This window comes from Salmo salar, chromosome ssa01 (genome assembly GCF_905237065.1).
Source record: "Salmo salar chromosome ssa01, Ssal_v3.1, whole genome shotgun sequence".
In the NCBI taxonomy this organism is placed as follows: Eukaryota; Metazoa; Chordata; class Actinopteri; order Salmoniformes; family Salmonidae; genus Salmo; species Salmo salar.
This window is the reverse complement of record NC_059442.1, coordinates 127,958,734-127,976,837: the sequence shown is the minus strand read 5'-3', so window position 1 is coordinate 127,976,837 and position 18,104 is coordinate 127,958,734. Positions and strand designations below refer to the sequence as shown.

Below are 18,104 nucleotides of genomic sequence, written 5' to 3'. Positions count from 1 at the left end.
GGGTTGGGGTCCTGGCAGCACTGTGCAATCTGACTTAATACTAATTGGGGGGGGGGGTCTCTCTAGCTCTTATCATCAGGCCTCTGTTTTTTTCTTCTCAGTCACAGCTCTGTCTGTCATCCCTTTACCCTTCAAATCAAATTGTATTTGTCACATGCGCTGAATACAACAGGTGTAGACCTTACAGTGAAATGCTTACTTACAAGCCCTTAACCAACAATGCAGTTTTAATAAAAAAAAAAAATTAATGAAACAAATAATGAAAGAGCAGCATTAAAATAACAATAGCGAGGCTATATACAGGGGGATACCAGTACAGAGTCAATGTGCGGGGGCACCGGTTAGTTGAGGTAATATGTACATGTAGGTAGAGTTATTAAAGTGACGGTACGACATTCATCAGTACAAACAATAGTATGCAAGTATAAACACCATGGGACCACGCAGCCATCATACCGCACAGGAAGGAGATGCATTCTGTCTCCTAGAGATGAACGTACTTTGGTGCGAAAAGTGCAAATCAATCCCAGAACAACAACAAAGGACCTTGTGAAGATGCTGGAGGAAACAGATACAAAAGTATCTATATCCACAGTAAAACTAGTCCTATATCGACATAACCTGAAAGGCCACTCAGCAAGGAAGAAACCACTGCTCCAAAAACGCCATAAAAAAGCCAGACTACGGTTCGCAACTGCACATGGGGACAAAGATCGTACTTTTTGGAGAAAAGTCCTCTGGTCTGATGAAACAAAAATATTACTTTTTGGCCATAATGACCATTGTTATGTTTGGAGGAAAAAGGGGGAGGCTTGCAAGCCGAAGAACACCATCCCAACCATGAAGCACAGGGGTGGCAGCATCATCTTGTGGGGGTGCTTTGCTGCAGGAGGGACTGGTGCACTTCACAAAATAGATGGCATCATGAGGTAGGAAAATTATGTGGCTATATTGAGGCAACATCTCAAGACATCAGTCAGGAAGTTAAAGCTTGGTCGTAAATGGGTCTTCCAAATGGACAATTAAAGAATTAAAATGTTTTTATTTATTTATTAAAATGTTTTTAAAAAACTTCCAAAGTTGTGGCAAAATGGCTTAAGAACAACAAAGTCAAGGTATTGGAGTGGCCATCACAAAGCCCTGACCTCAATCCTATAGAACATTTGTGGGCAGAACTGAAAAAGCGTGTGCGAGCAAGGAGGCCTACAAACCTGACTCAGTTACATAAGCTGTGTCAGGAGGAATGGGCCACAATTCACCCAACTTATTGTGGAAGCTTGTGGAAGGCAACCCGAAACGTTTGACCCAAGTTCAACAATTTAAAGGCAATGCTACCAAATACTAATTGAGTGTGTGTAAACGTCTGACCCACTGGGAATGTGATGAAAGAAATAAAAGCTGAAATAAATCATTCTCTCTACTATTATTCTGACATTTCACATTCTTAAAATAAAGTGGTGATCCTAACTGACCTAAGACAGGGAATTTTTACTAGGATTAAATGTCAGGATTTGTGAAAAACTGAGTGTAAATGTATTTGGCTAAGGTGTATGTAAACTTCCGACTTCAACTGTAAATAAGGTATTTCTAAAAACCTGTTTTAGCATCGTCATTATCGGGTATTGTGTATAGATTGATGAGGATTTTTTTCAATTTAATCCATTTTAGAATAAGACTATAACTAAACAAAATGTGGAAAAAGTCAATGGGTCTGAATACTTTCCGAAGGCACTGCATATATAAACATAGATAACAGTATGTCTATATCAACAGTCTTGTTTTGAGAGCCAACAAAACGCTTCAGAACAGATAAATGAAGGACTCAACTGGGGTTTAGTATTAAAGTGCCAGTACTAGCAAACAGTTACAGATAAAGTAGTCTCTGTTATATCTCAGCGAGTTCTAAATGCTTTCTGAGAAATGATTAGATCAGATACTGTAGATAGTCCAATCCCTTATGACACAGAAATAATACACCAACAGAAACGGACTACATAACCCAGCCACTGTAACAGTAGTCACATTAACAAACATATCAGATGCAAAGAACAGTGGAGAGAGGGGACCCTTTCACACACATAGTGTATAATCTGTTATGAGGGGATCAGACTGGGATTAGGGATTGGGCTGGCTGTCAGAGGAGTGAGGGGGAGAGAGGGGAGAAGAAGGAGAGGGAGAGGAGGAGGAAAGGAGAAAAGAGGAGATAGGAGAGGAAGATGAGATGAGAGGGCTTCCTTACGTTACGGTTTTGTGAATTGTCTCGATGGCGTCTTCCAGTTCCTCTTTCTGGTCCGGGACAAAACGGTACTCTGACACGTAGCCTGACGCATGTTTGTACGGGTCATAGTCGCCAAGTTCAGCTGGAGACAAAGAGTGAAAGTCATAAGCGTACCCAAACACGAACACACACACATTTTGACTGTGTGAGAGATCATATAATACTATGAACAGTGACATCACATACAGTTGAAGTTGGAAGTTTACATACACCTTAGCCAAATGCATTTAAACTCAGTTTTTCACAATTCCTGACATTTAATCCTAGTAAAAATAATCTGTTTTAGGTCATTTAGGATCACCACTTTATTTTAAGAATGTGAAATGTCAGAATAATAGTAGAGAGAATGATTTATTTCAGCTTTTATTTCTTTCATCACATTCCCAGTGGGTCAGAAGTTTACATACACTCAATTAGTATTTGGTAGCATTGCCTTTAAAATGTTGAACTTGGGTGAAATGTTTCGGGTAGCCTTCCACAAGCTTCCCACAATAAGTTGGGTGAATTGTGGCCCATTCCTCCTGGCAGAGCTGGTGTAACTGAGTCAGGTTTGTAGGCCTCCTTGCTCGCACACGCTTTTTCAGTTCTGCCCACAAATTTTCTACAGGATTGAGGTCAGGGCTTTGTGATGGCCACTCCAATACCTTGACTTTGTTGTCCTTAAGCCATTATGCCACAACTTTGGATGTATGCTTGGGGTCATTGTCCATTTGGAAGACCCATTTGCGACCAAGCTTTAACTTCATGACTGATGACTTGAGATGTTGCCTCAATATATCCACATAATTTTCCTGCCTCAAGGAGCAATCTATTTTATGAGGTGCACCAGTCCCTCCTGCAGCAAAGCACCCCCACAAGATGATGCTGCCACCCCCGTGCTTCACGGTTGGGATGGTGTTCTTCGGCTTGCAAGCCTACCCTTTTTCCTCCAAACATAACAATGGTCATTATGGCCAAACAGTTTTATTTTTGTTTCATCAGTCCAGAGGACATTTCTCCAAAAAGTACGATCTTTGTCCCCATGTGCAGTTGCAAACCGTAGTCTGGCTTTTTTTTGTTGCTGAGCGGCCTTTCAGGTTATGTTGATATAGGGCTCGTTTTACTGTGGATATAGATACTTTTGCACCTGCTTTTTCCAGCATCTTCACAAGGTCCTTTGCTGTTGTTCTAGGATTGATTTGCACTTTCGCACCAAAGTACATTCATCTCTAGGAGACAGAACGTGTCTCCTTCCTGAGCGGTATGATGGCTACGTGGTCCCATGGTGTTTATACTTGCGTACTATTGTTTGTACAGATGAACTTGTACTTTCAGGCATTTGGAAATTGCTCCCACGGATGAACCAGGCTTATGGAGGTATGAAATTAGTTTTCTGAGGTCTTGGCTGATTTCTTTTGATTTTCCCATGATGTCAAGCAAAGAGGCAATGAGTTTGAAGGTAGGCCTTGAAATGCATCCACAGATACACTAATTTGACTGTGCCTTGGAGGTGTATGTAAACTTCTGACCCACTGGAATTGTGATATAGTGAATTATATGTGAAATAATCTGTTTGTAAACAATTGTTCGAAAAATGACTTGTGTCATGCAGAAAGTAGATGTCCTAACCGACTTGCCAAACTATAGTTTGTTAACAAGAAATTTGTGGAGTGGTTGAAAAACAAGTTTTAATGACTCCAACCTAAGTGTATGTAAACTTCCGACATCAACTGTAATACAATTATTGAATCTCTTTTCATTCCCAATTTACTCTCTCTACTTCTCTCTCTCTTTGTGGGTACTCACACTGTATGGCCAGGGCTGCCAGCTGTGCGCTGATATCAAGGGGACAGGGAATTCTGCCTTGTAGTACATCTTGCTTTACCTGCAGGAAGAATTGGTACCTACAGTACCAAGGCACAGACTCTGGCCAAGTGAGACACACATCCTTAAATCCCACACATATAGCACATTAAATACAATACATGCAAATAACAACACAACCACCAAGCATGGAGAGTACATGTGTACTGTGCAAGGTTATTATAGTTTTGTGTTTTTATATTTGTTTTTATTTATATACAGTACCAGTCAAAAGTTTGGACACACCTAGTCATTGCAGGGTTTTTCTTTATTTTACATTGTAGAATAATAGTGAAGACATCAAAACTATTAAATAACACATATGGAATCATGTAGTAACCAAAAAAGTGTTAAACAAATCAAAATATATTTTATATTTGAGATTCTTCAAAGGAGCCACCCTTTGCCTTGATGACAGCTTTGCACACTTTGGCATTCTCTCAACCAGCTTCATCTGGAATGCTTTTCCAACAGGCTTGAAGGAGTTCCCACATATGATGAGCACTTGTTGGCTGCTTTTCCTTCACTCTGCGGTCCAACTCATCCCAAACCATCTCAATTGAATTGGGTTGAGGTCGGGTGATTGTGGAGGCCAGGTCATCTGATGCAGCACTCCATCACTCTCCTTGGTCAAATAGCCTTACACAGCCTGGAGGTGTGTTGGGTCATTGTTCTGTTGAAAAACAAATGATAGTCCCACTAAGTGCAAACAAGATGGGATGGCGTATCACTGCAGAATGCTGTGGTAGCCATGCTGGTTAAGAGTGCCTTGAATTCTAAATAAATCACTGACGGTGTCACCAGCAAAGCACCCCCACACCATCACACTTCCTCCTCCATGCTTCATGGTGGGAACCACACATGCGGAGATCATACGTTCCCCTACTCTGTGCCTAACAAATACACAGCGGTTGGAACCAAAAATCTCATCAGACCAAAGGACAGATTTCCACAGGTCTAATGTCCATTGATGGTTTCTTGACCCAAGCAAGTCTCTTCTTATTATTGGTGTCCTTTAGTAGTGGTTTCTTTGCAGCAATTCGACCATGAAGGCCTAATTCACACAGTCTCCTCTGAACAGTTGATGTTGAGATGCGTCTGTTACTTGAACTCTGTGAAGCATTTATTTGGGCTGCAATTTCTGAGGCTGGCAACTTTAATGAACTTATCCTCTGCAGCAGAGGTAACTCTGGGTCTTCCTTTCCTGTGGCGGTCCTCATGAGAGGCAGTTTCATCATTGCGCTTAAAGGTTTTTACTTACCCTACCTTGTCACAGCACAACTGATTGGCTCAAACGCATTAAGAAGGAAAGACATTCCAAAAATGTACTTTTAACAAGGCACGCCTGTTAATTGAAATGCATTCCAGGTTACTACCTCATGAAGATGGTTGAGAGAATGCCAAGTGTGTGCAAAGCTGTAATCAAGGCAAAGCATGGTTACTTTGAAGAATCTCAAATATAAAATATATTTTGATTTGTTTAACACTATTTTGGTTACTATATGATTCCATACATATTATTTCATAGTGTTGATTTCTTCACTATTATTAATGTAGGAAATAGTAAAAATAAAGAAAAACCCTGTAATGAGTAGGTGTGTCCAAACTTTTGACTGGTACTGTATATATACAAACATGAAATAAAAGGTTTCAGTTTTGAGATCTGGTTTACTTATTTCATTTCAAGTTTTATATTAAAAAAATGTAGTTTTCATATTATTTAGTTTCAGTTTTAGTTTTAGTGTTAGGGACAGAAAGTAGCCAATGCCTGGAGGCTAGGAGCCATTTATGTGTTGTTTTGTTGTTGTGTTTTTGGGGATATCCCTTCTTGCCACTGTGGGGCAGTAATGTATAAGCTGATGAGTCAGAGCATAGGTTAATTTAGGTTTAAAGGTCGACTCAGTGAGATGATATAGATGTATAAAGTAAACCGTAGGAGTGGGTCAATTTCCGCAACAGTGCGAGGCTAAACTTCTCTGATCTTTTGGTCCCGTAGCTACCACGGTATAGCAGCTTGAATCGCAACTGTATACATGCGCAGATACTCTGTGTGACTGTGTGAGAGCAAAGTCTTGCATTACGCTCATCTCATTGGGGGTGTTTGAGTAGTATGGCTAACGAAGCCTCACTGTAGACGAAAGTGGACGGGTGAAGTCAGGGGAGATGCATATGCTACAGCTTGAAGTCAGACACTGTAGTGCAGGGATGTCAAACTCATTCCATGGAGGGCCTAGTGTCTGCTGGTGTTTGGTATTTCCTTTCAATTAAGACCTAGACAACCAGGTGAAGGGAGTTCCTTACTAATTAGTGACCTGAATTCATCAATCAAGTACAAAGGAAGAGCGAAATCCTGCAGACAATTGGCACTCCGTGGAATGAGTTTGACACGTGCTGTAGAGGTTTTCTAACAGCAAGGCTCAGATCAACATGGCAGTGTCAACCTCGCTGCTATTGTTAATAAAAGTTTCTTTACACATGTTGAAAACTTTTCTAAACTCCCATATCATACACTCATGAACTAAAAACGTGAATTAATTGGTCAGATAGGTCTCAAATATCACTTTAATGTGTATCCTCCGCTCTGCCTGTAGCTTTAAAATAGTGGCTAAGTTGGTTCCTGTTTCAGTCATGCATTCGGTTACGTTCGCATGGGTCAACCAAAGACACCTAATGGTTGACAAATAGTGCCTCTCACTACCCAGGCGTTTGGCTGCATGGTGCAGTTGGTGAGAAGCAACTGCAGCGACTTGAAGCCAACTTCATCAAAAATTCAACGTGTAGGCGCAAGTTGGACATTTTCTTCCCATAATGCAACACACTTTGAAAGGTGGTCACCGACTAGACAAAATGTATCCGCTCGAACGCGCCCAATATCTGCTGTACTGCTCGTGACATCTTGCTGTCTACCTTTAAATTATTTAAAGTCAATGGGCGAGTTCGAGCTGATCACTTTTGTCAAGTCGATTGTCACCGCCTTGCAAAGTGTGTTGCATTATGGTGATAAACATGTTCCAACTGCATGAACTTTACAAAAAAATCATGTGATCAAAGGTCATCCAAAATGGACCCCTAAGCCTTATGCACTTGTGGAGATCCCGAGATAATTCAACAGGTGTAAGCAATATGGTAATAGCTCCACCTTGCCTTCTGATAGGCTGTGTAGGACCAGAAGTTTTGTTTAATTTTATTTCTTGAATTTTTTGACCGGTATTTCCAGAATTAGGAAATGCTGTTTAATTGACACAAGCTGTCTCCAATCAATCATTCAAGGTCTGGTTGTGTGCGAGTGTTTGGTAGGAGGGGGGGGGAATTGCCTAAACCAGGGGAGGCGTAGCATACGAAACTTAATTGCACTAAGCCTATTATTTGGCAGGGACTACTATTTGTAGATCAGTGATTCTACAAATCACTTTGCTCAATCTGATCCTCTCCAACAGACTCAATCCCTGATCATCGGTGGTTATAAAAATGAGGCAATTAGGACAGTTAAATTGGAGAGACTATGAATCCCACCAGAAAAATCACAATATCGCCTGAAAAAACAGTGTGCCAATACCCCGCTGGGACGCTCTTTGCAGACAACAATATATTCAGCAAAACCTGCAATTTAGCATTACATTATAAACAGAAAGACAGGATAGACAGCCATCTAAAAAAAATTAAGAAAAACACATTACGCTGTTTCAGAATAATGCTTCTACCTTAGGTTTTGGAGGATATAGCGAAACAGTCTCATCCTTACATAAGATAACATCAATCAACAAAATATTTCACATTTGTTGTCTGCTCTTAACATGTGGGCATGATAGGCATTTTTATATCAGAAAATGGCTAGCCTCTTTTCATTCGCTTTAGAAATAACAACCCAACATCTTCTCCAACCCTTTTAAGATCGCAGTATTTGGAGAGACATGCTTCTCCGACCTCAACAAAGTGCAGGTACTCGGAATGATATTCTGACACTGTTGAATACTTCACTGCCTGTAAAAACACTGCATCAAGAAGAACAACTTTAACGTCTTCACCCAGCTCTCCTACAAAATATGAAGAAACTTTTGTTCTTGTCGTTGTTGCGAAGATGCTTTCTGCCTGCGCCTCCGTTCTTTACATGCGTCTTAATGAATGCGCTCATTTTGTGATTGTCAAATTTTTCGAGAGGGATGTTGGAACTTGCAAAAGCCATATCTTCAGCGTTTACGTTTTTTTTTATAGCGAATGAAAATGGCTACTTTGTTCAGAAATAGGCAATTTTTTTTGATAAAATGCCTATAATTTTCATATAATGTTGATAACAGACAATGAATAAGTTAAATATTTATGTTGATAATGTCCTTGAGATAATTTGGTGCATTAGGCTAAAGCATAGGTTGCTGATAAGAATAACGGTCAAAATGCCTGGCCCTAGCTATATGGAAGTATCATGTTGCTTATAACATTCAAATCCTCTTAGATCTCCTTCTCACTAATTGATTGTACAACGTACACCCATATTATTTCAGTTTTTGAGTGTATGATATGGGGGTTGGAGACAGAGAGAAAGAAAAACGTTTATTATAAATAATAGCAACACTGCCATGTTGTTCTGAGCGTTGCTGCTGGAAACCCACATAGTGCCTGACTTTCGACTGCCGCACCTCCCCGACCTCAACTTTAGTCTACAGTCGGTTGCTTTAGCCTTACCACTCAAACGCGTCAAATCTCAATGTGACCTGCCAAATTCAGAAGCTTGAAAAAAAGCTTGAAAACCCCATTAGATTTTTGAGCAAAATTTAGATAAAGAAAACTTAAACTGAACATAATTCACAATGGTTTTTATTTAATTTTAGTTTGTTTTGGAGTCAAAGATAGTTTCAGTATACTTGTGGTTTTTCTAATTATTTTATTTCAGTTTCTACCACAGTCTCTATCACATCTCTAGATTCCTAACGCAAGCTCTGAACCTTTACTCCGGATCATCGCAGCTAGCTAGCTGCTATCCGAGTGGCTACTCCTGTCTAACGTCTCTGTCCCGAAGCAAGTACCAGTTAGCCTGGAGCTAGCCTTGAACTAGGCCCATCTCCCGGCTAGCCGAAGAGATTCCATCAAGCAATCCCTGGGCTTCAATTACCTCTTTTGCCAATTGGCCTGGACGCTTTGCTGCTGACACGGAGCCCCGCCGATCCATCACGACTGGTCTGTTGATGTAACCATCCGAGGTGGTTTCAACAGACTCTCCCGTTGCAACGTCACCCTGAGGACCATCTACTAGCCTGCTGCTAGCCCCGGCCTGCTAACTGTGTGAATCGCCATGCCTCCAGCTCGCCTAGCTACTCACTGGACCCTATGACCACTCGGCTACACATGCCTCTCCCTAATGTCAATATGCCTTGTCTATTGCTGTTTTGGTTAGTAATTTTTGTCTTATTTCACTGTAGAGCCTCCAGCCATGCTCAATATGCCTTAGCTAGCCCTTAATGTTCCACCCCCCACACATGCGGTGACTGTACCTGGCTTAAATGGTGCCTCTAGAGACAAAACCTCTCTCATCATCACTCAATGCCTAGGCTTTACCTCCACTGTACTCACATCCTACCATACCCTTGTCTGTACATTATGCCTTGAATCTACTCTTCCGCGCCCAGAAACCTGCTCCTTTTAATCTCTGTTCCGAACACACTAGACGACCAGTTCTTTTAGCCTTTAGCCGTACTCTTATGCTACTCCTCCTTTGTTCCTCTGGTGATGTAGAGGTTAACCCAGGCCCTGCAGCCCCCAGCATCACTCCCATTCCCCAGGCGCTCTCATTTGTTGACTTCTGCAACCGTAAAAGCCTTGGTTTCATGCATGTTAACATTAGAAGCCTCCTCCCTAAGTTTGTTTTATTCACTGCTTTAGCACACTCCAACCCGGATGTCCTAGCTGTGTCTGAATCCTGGCTTAGGAAGGCCACCAAAAATCCAGAAATTTCCATCCCTAACTATAACGTTTTCCGACAAGATAGAACTGCCAAAGGGGGCGGAGTTGTAATCTACTGCAGAGACAGCCTGCAGAGTTCTGTCATACTATCCAGATCTGTGCCCAAACAATTCAAGCTTCTACTTTTAAAAATCCACCTTTCCAGAAACAAGTCTCTCACCGTTGCTGTTTGTTATAGATCCCCCTTGGCCCCCAGTTGTGCCCTGGACACCATATGTGAATTGATCGCCCCCCATCTATCTTCAGAGTTCGTACTGTTAGGTGACCTAAACTGGGATATGCTTAACACCTCAGCCGTCCTATAATCTAAACTAGATGCCCTCAATCTCACACAAATCATCAAGGAACCTACCAGGTACAACCCTAGATCCGTAACCATAGGCACCCTCTTAGATATCATCCTGGCCAACCTGCCCTCCAAATACACCTCTGCTGTCTTCAACCAGGATCTCAGCGATCACTGCCTCATTGCCTGCGTGCGTACTGGGTTCGCGGTCAAACGACCACCCCTCATCACTGTCAAACGCTCCCTAAAACACTTCAGCGAGCAGGCCTTTCTAAATGACCTGGCCCGTGTATCATGGAAGGATATTGACCTCATCCTGTCAGTAAAGGATGCCTGGTTGCTCTTCAAAAGTGCTTTCCTCTCCAACTTAAATAAGCATGCCCCATTCAAAAAATGTAGAACTAAGAACAGATATAGCCCTTGGTTCACCCCAGACTTGACTGCCCTTGACCAGCACAAAAAACATCCTGTGGTGTTCTGCATTAGCATCGAATAGCCCCCACGATATGCAACTTTTCAGGGAAGTCAGGAACCAATATGCTCAGTCAGTTAGGAAAGCTAAGGCTAGCTTTTTCAAGCAAAAAATGTGCTTCCTGTAGCACTAATTACAAAACGTTTTGGGGCACTATAAAGTCCATGGAGAATAAGAGCACCTCCTTCCAGCTGCCCACTGCACTGAGGATAGGAAACACTGTCCCCACTGATAAATCTACGATAATTGATAATTTCAATAAGCATTTTTCCACAGCTGGCCATGCTTTCCGCCTGGCTACTCCTACCCTGGCCAACATCTCAGCACCCTCTGCAGCAACTTGCCCAACTTGCCCCGCTTCTCCTTCACCCAAATCCAGACAGCTGATGTTCTGAAAGAACTGCAAAATCTGGATCCCTACAAATCAGCTGGGCTAGACAATCTGGACCCTCTCTTTCTAAAATGATCCGCCGAAATTGTTGCAACCCCTATTATTAGCCTATTCAACCTCTTTCGTATTGTCTGAGATCCCCAAAGATTGGAAAGCTGCCGCGGTCATCCCTCTTCAAAGGGGGAGACACTCTAGACCCAAACTGTTATAGACCTATATCCATCCTGCCCTGCCTTTTCAAAATCTTCGAAAGCCAAGTTAATAAACAGATCACCGACCATTTTGAATCCCACCGTACCTTCTCCGCTATGCAATCTGGTTTCCAAGCTGGTCATGGGTGCACCTCAGCCACGCTGAAGGTCCTAAATGATATCATAATCGCCATCGGTAAAAGACAGTACTGTGCAGCCGTCTTCATTGACCTGGCCAAGGCTTTCGACGCTGTCAATCACCGCATTCTTATCGGCAGACTCAATAGCCTTGGCTTCTCAAATGACTGCCTCACCTGGTTCACCAACTACTTCTCAGATAGAGTTCAGCGTGTCAAATCAGAGGGCCTGTTGTCCAGACCTCTGGCAGTCTATGGGGGTGCCACAGGGTTCAATTCTCGGGGCGACTCTTTTCTCTGTATATATCAATAATGTCGCTCTTGCTGCTGGTGATTCTCTGATCCACTTCTATACAGACGACACCATTCTGTATATATCTGGCCCTTCTTTGGACACTGTGCTAACAAGCCTCCAAACGAGCTTCAATGGCATACAACACTCCTTCCATGGCCTCCAACTGCTTTTAAATGCTAGTAAAACTAAGTGCATTCTCCTCAACCGATTGTTGCCTGCACCCTCCCGCCCGACTAGCATCACTACTCTGGACGGTTCTGACTTAGAATATGTGGACAACCATAAATACCTAGGTGTCTGGTTAGACTGTAAACTCTCCTTCCAGACTCACATTAAGCATCTCTAATCCAAAATTAAATCTAGAATCGGCTTCCTATTTCGCAACAAAGCATCCTTCACTCATGCCGCCAAACATACCCTCGTAAAACTGACTATCCTACCGATTCTTGAGTTCGGCGATGTAATTTACAAAATAGCCCCCAGCACTCTACTCAGCAAACTGGATGTAGTCTATCACAGTGTTATCCGTTTTGTCACCAAAGCCCCATATACTACCCACCACTGCGACTTGTATGATCTCGTTGACTGGCCCTGACTACATATCCGTCGCCAAACCCACTGGCTCCAGGTCATCTATAAGTCTTTGCTAGGTAAAGCCCCGCCTTTTCTCAGCTTACTGGTCACCATAGCAACACCCACCCATAGCACGTGCTCCAGCAGGTATATTGCACTGGTCATCCCCAAAGCCTTTCCGCCTTTCCTTCCAGTTCTCTGCTGCCAATGACTGGAATGAATTGCAAACATCTCTGAAGCTGGAGTCTTATATCTCCCTCTCTAATTTTAAGCATCAGCTGTCTGAGCAGCTTACCGATCACTGTACCTGTACACAGCCAATCTGTAAATCACACATCCGACTACCTCATCCCCATATTATTACTTACCCTCTTGCTCTTTTTCACCCCAGTATCTCTACTTGCACATCATCATCTGCACATCACTCCAGTATTAAAGCTAAATTGTAATTATTTTCGCCTCTAGGGCCTATTTATTGCCTACCTCCCTACTCTTCTACATTTGCACACACTGTACATAGATTTTTCTATTTTTCTTTTCTTTTGTGTTATTGACTGTACGATTGTTTATGTGTAACTCTGTGTTGTTGTTTTTGTCGCACTGCTTTGCTTTATCTTGGCCAGGTCGCAAATGAGAACTTGTTCTCAACTGGCCTACCTGGTTAAATAAGGGTGAAATAAAAATAAATGTAACTTTACTGAATAGTTTTTCATGATTAGTTTTGTTACCTTGGTACTGTGAATGTATGTAGGCCGTGCTACATGTAGGCTATTTTGCATGTGTGGAGGTGCTAGCCAATTAAGTACACAATAGTGAGACATGAGAAGTCCTGACAATGCACACCTTGTTATTTCTTCTTTTAGCTTGCAGGGATCCTCAGCATAAAACTTGACCCCAAAATAGAGTGTGTATGGAGGCCCCGCTGAGAGAAAGGGAGAGAGAGAGAAAGTCAGAGAGAAGGAGAGAGAGCCTTCTATTTCACTAACTGCAGCAACCTTCTACTGTAAATCACTGTATCCAAACAGCTGAGAGACATTCAACTCAACGCAGAAAGAAGAGGAGATACTTACTCGTTATTAAATCTTTGTGTTCTGAAAGGGTTTTTGAGGGGTCAAGCCAATACTGCAAACAAACAAAAAAACACAAACAGAAGACATTTAATTACATACAAAAAGTACTGCCATAATGATTATATTTGTTTACATAAGTAGTACCATACGTAATATACCATATGTAACTAGTAGCCTATGTGTACGGTAACAATTACAGTATGTTCTGTAACAAGCTACCTTGAGCATGAGTATTCAGTAATTGTGTGTGTGTGCAGTGTGCAGTCAGTGTATTGGACAGAATGCAGGCAGCTCCAGAGAGGGATGTTCAGTCATGCAAATTCTGGTGTAATACTGAAGCCACATTAAAACCAACTTTTATCCAAACTGTCTTGTTGAAAAGGAGTGTGACTGTGTGAGTCATTAACATCTGCATCAATAAAACATGGAGTTAGAACAGGTCACAGCATGCTGGCTTTTATGAATTATCTTATACTGACTGTACTGGCATTTTGGATTTGCAGACAGTCTTTGGTGGGTATTTTTATCTTGTTGGGCCTATAGCACACATCAATGAACATCTGATTTGGGTAACTTCCTGCAAGACTGCCTGGATTTCTGTGCACAAAGTCCTTATGGGACGTTGATGATGCATAATGCTGTGGGACAGGAATGTGATGTGATATGAATAGGACTTTTATTGTGATCCACCCATACCTGTGTTCTAATTGGCTACTGTATTAAAGCAAAGGCTTCTGAGTAGAAGACAAGTCAGAGCTACCATGATCTAGTGTGTGGAGGTGTCACCATTCCCTCATCCACATATTATTTATTTTATATCCCGTTATGAGTTATGCAGAGTCTCAGTATTAAAGTTTGCAGTCGAATGCACTGATGACGCATTGTCAGCTTTATCAACTACAAGACCTACAACCAACAGCCTTACAATGCGACATAAGTGCTTGAAATAAAATAAAAGCACTGTATCTCCTTGCAACACTGCCTGGCCTGCACAATGTCCTTATGTCACACTGATTAGGCATAATACAACCAGGATCATCAACTAGATTCTGCTGCAGGACAACTTTTTATTGAGCAGATGGTTGCGGGGCCGGAACATAATTACAAAAATGTGTAGACTGCAAATTGACCGCAAGAAGCCCAAACATATATAATATTTGACTAGAACCTTGCTTACATTTGTATATGATCACGTGTCTCTCTATTATGAGTAAGAATACTTGGAAACAGATTTCCAAAATTAAAATCACTTACAGACGATTTCCTGGTGTTTTTACAGTCTTTTATGACCAACAATGAAAATTCTAAAAAGATTGCTTTTGCTCAGAAAACTTGGGGTCCAAACAAAACCACCCCCGGGCCAAATTAGTCCCGCGGCCCACCAGTTGGGGAACCCTGTTGTATAATGTGACATAACATAAGTGGTTGAAAGAAAAGACAAAGTACACTGCTAAAATAACGGTGCTTTTTGGTTCTATATAGAAACATTTCTAGCAGAGTACAGTGACATCACTTCCCAACAAACCTCAGCAGTGGGTTTATAATAGAACATCCTGCTTTAAACAGCCTTTTCAGTGGCTAGTCATTGAGCATGTTCAATGCCGCTCTGAACACATGTACAATTACCCTACGTGACAATGTGTAATATAAACACTGTGGAGGTCTCAAACAAGAATAACCTATAGTATATGAAGCTAACTAGATATGTTCCAACACCCACACTAGTATATGACTTTGAAGGAAAGGTATGCATTCAAAGTAGTATGCTAGTGTGGATATTGGAACATGTCTTCATCTCAAAAATAACAATCCACATCTACAACCTACAAGTGTCATGGTTATACAGTATATTCACTGGGTGGCCTAGTGGTTAGAGTGTTGGGCCAGTAACTGAAAGGTTGCTGGTTCAAATACCTGACAAGGTGAAAAAACTGTTTATGTACCCTTGGGCAAGGCACCTAACTCTAATTTGCTCTAGGGGTGCCATACTAATATGTCTGACCCTGTAAAACAACACATTTCACGGCATCTATCTGGTGTATGTCACAACATTATATATTTTCTTCTGATAAAGACATACATATATTCATGTGTTTATCATTGGTTATAGCAGCTACGGCACAGTAGTGTCTATCTGATGGGATGTTGTTGAGCTTCTTATGATCATGAATGCAAACTTCTATTATAAAATCATTATTTGCATTGTTGTCAAAGTGAGCCCATGCTTTGCTATGATTTTGTGTCAGAGCTCATAATGTCATTGCAGCTTAGGCTTCTCTTGGGAACCATCATAAGGAGGAAAACAGATTGACCACAATGTTTCTCTTCCTCTGTTCTTTTAATAATTTAAAGTCCCAGTGCAGTCAAAATGTGATTTTCCTGTATTTGATCTATATTTCCACACTATGAGGTTGGAATAACACTGGGAAATTGGGAAAATTATGATAATGCCCAATTAGTGTAAGATCTGTTTGAAAAGACTGCCTTAAATTTCAGCATATTTTGGTGGGATGGAGTTTTGGCCCGCCCGGTGACATCACTACGTGGTATAAATGAATAGACCAATAACAAAGAGTTTCAAACCTCTCAATAACAGCTAGTTCTCAGGTTACATATCCCTCCCATAGGTTCATCCATTTAGGCACCTCACTCAGACCACTCCCAGACAGTCCTAGCAAAAGTCTTGACCATTTTAATTGAAAACCATCACAATAAGGTACTTAATTGTTACCCAGAAATGATTTGATAGAGATAAAAACGGCTGCATTGGACCTTAAACAAGTCTCATCGGCAGCAAACATTCAAAACAAACGTGATAACTTAGCAACAGGATTCAACTGTTTTAAAATGAGACTGCAATAAATAGTATTATCCACTCACTGTTTTATGCTTTAAGGGGACTGTAGATCATGGAGCTGATGTTATTGAAACTGCTTACATGTCTGATATAAATTAATTGCACCGCACCCCTTGCATGAAGAAACAGCTTCAAGTCCTGTTTTATATGCATTCCATATATTTAATGCGAATTTCTGGAGATGTAGCTACTACCCAAGATGAAGATGGAAATTCAGGGGATGTTAGAAGAAGGGAGGGGTCTATGAGCTCAATCTTTTGATTCTGGGGCATTTTTGGGGCATGGAGATGAATAAATGTTAGTGTAATGAGGTAGGTTAGCCTTGAAAAACCTATTTCAGACTTAAATATGCCACTGACAGATGCTGTGCATGGTGCACCATCCCCATTTCCTTCCACCTAAACCCTCACCACACCACACTACAGATGGGCCCCAGGGTCATATTCACTAGGGCACATCATAGCCAAATATAGCAAAATGTTTTGCTATTAAAAATGAAAATGAACGTTTCTTATTGGACATGTTCAGGAAAGGTAGACCCTCTCAGTTTCACTACATTTTCTTCCGTTTGGTGCCTAATGAACGACCCAGAACACACTGGAACAGATGTTGGTGACCAGGGGAACGTGATTAGAGCTGTGTCTGTGACTGAATTAGAATAAGTTAATTGAATTGGTTAATCTTATCTAATTTACAATAATCACATCACTGCAGCTGGTGTGTTCCAGTGCATGCTAATTAATGCAAATGAGAGGTTGGGGATAAAGCAGCGGCTGACAGTGACAGGGCGGTATCGCTATGGACAACCAGACAAAGACAGAGGAGTTCCACTTAGAAAGATAGCCTGAGCAACAATCTACTACTTATTAACCTTTTGTAATACTTTATAGCCTTCGGGTATAATGCAGTATGATGCAGTTATAATTTTTTTTAAATGTACTGAAGAATATTCTTTTGTTATACAGAAAAATCTAATCATGGTGTGCACATGAAGGAATATGCTAGCCTTAGTTATCTAGTAACCTTATCTATTAAAGCAGGTAGCGTATGTGTGTAGTACAGACATTTAATATGTTATATCTATCAGCATTCATGGCACCTGCACAAAGCACCGCTAGGTCTATTTATTTGTTTATATCTGTTCAAATGCACCTCAAGGATTTTTAAAACATGGGATCAGAGCTTGTTCTGTATGAGAATTATGAGAGAGTTATGTCTCTCTTCCCTTCAGCACTGCTCAGAACCCCCAGTGAATGGAACTGATTAATAATAGATAGATAATAAATAAATTAAAATGTTCTGTCATCATGGGGCGAGGCTGCCCGGACCATGCACCACTTCAATAGGAAGTTAAGTTAGGACAGTTTGATTGATAGGTCTGACTGAGAGGCCCATGCTCTGTTCCAATAGGCCCATACTGAGAGGCCCAGGCTCTGAATCACTGTTATTTACCCCCATCCCAAGGTTATAACGGGAGAAAAGAACTGTATGCCTAAATTGTTTAACCTGTTACAAAGGCGAAGCCTATATGGTAAATCATGGCTGGCATTGTTTATAATCTGCCACAATAGAAATGTGCCAGCTATAGGAGGGGATAGTAGGTTTAATTGGACAAGGCTATCTTAATCTGAACATGATGGAAGTTAAAAGGTAAATATTAATTATTTAATTTTAAAAAAATGGTGACTGTGTGACTAAGATGACTGACTAAAACTAGCCTAAAGTTGTCCAGGGTTTTAGTTAACTGATATTAACTC

The 18,104-nt window shown here is 41.3% G+C and overlaps 1 protein-coding gene across 3 annotated transcripts in view; it reads right to left on the bottom strand.

Moving 5' to 3' along the window:
* LOC106561913 (band 4.1-like protein 4) overlaps positions 1 to 18,104 on the bottom strand; it is a 98,646-nt gene that overhangs the window by 24,117 nt on the left and 56,425 nt on the right. For all 3 annotated transcript variants that reach the window (XM_014126271.2, XM_045688602.1, XM_014126282.2), the window contains exons 4-7: positions 13,491 to 13,542; positions 13,264 to 13,342; positions 4,064 to 4,161; positions 2,240 to 2,360 (exon numbers count right to left, since the gene is read on the bottom strand). In XM_014126271.2, coding sequence (XP_013981746.1) covers positions 2,240 to 2,360; positions 4,064 to 4,161; positions 13,264 to 13,342; positions 13,491 to 13,542 — 350 coding nt within the window. The remainder of the gene's footprint in view (positions 1 to 2,239; positions 2,361 to 4,063; positions 4,162 to 13,263; positions 13,343 to 13,490; positions 13,543 to 18,104) is intronic.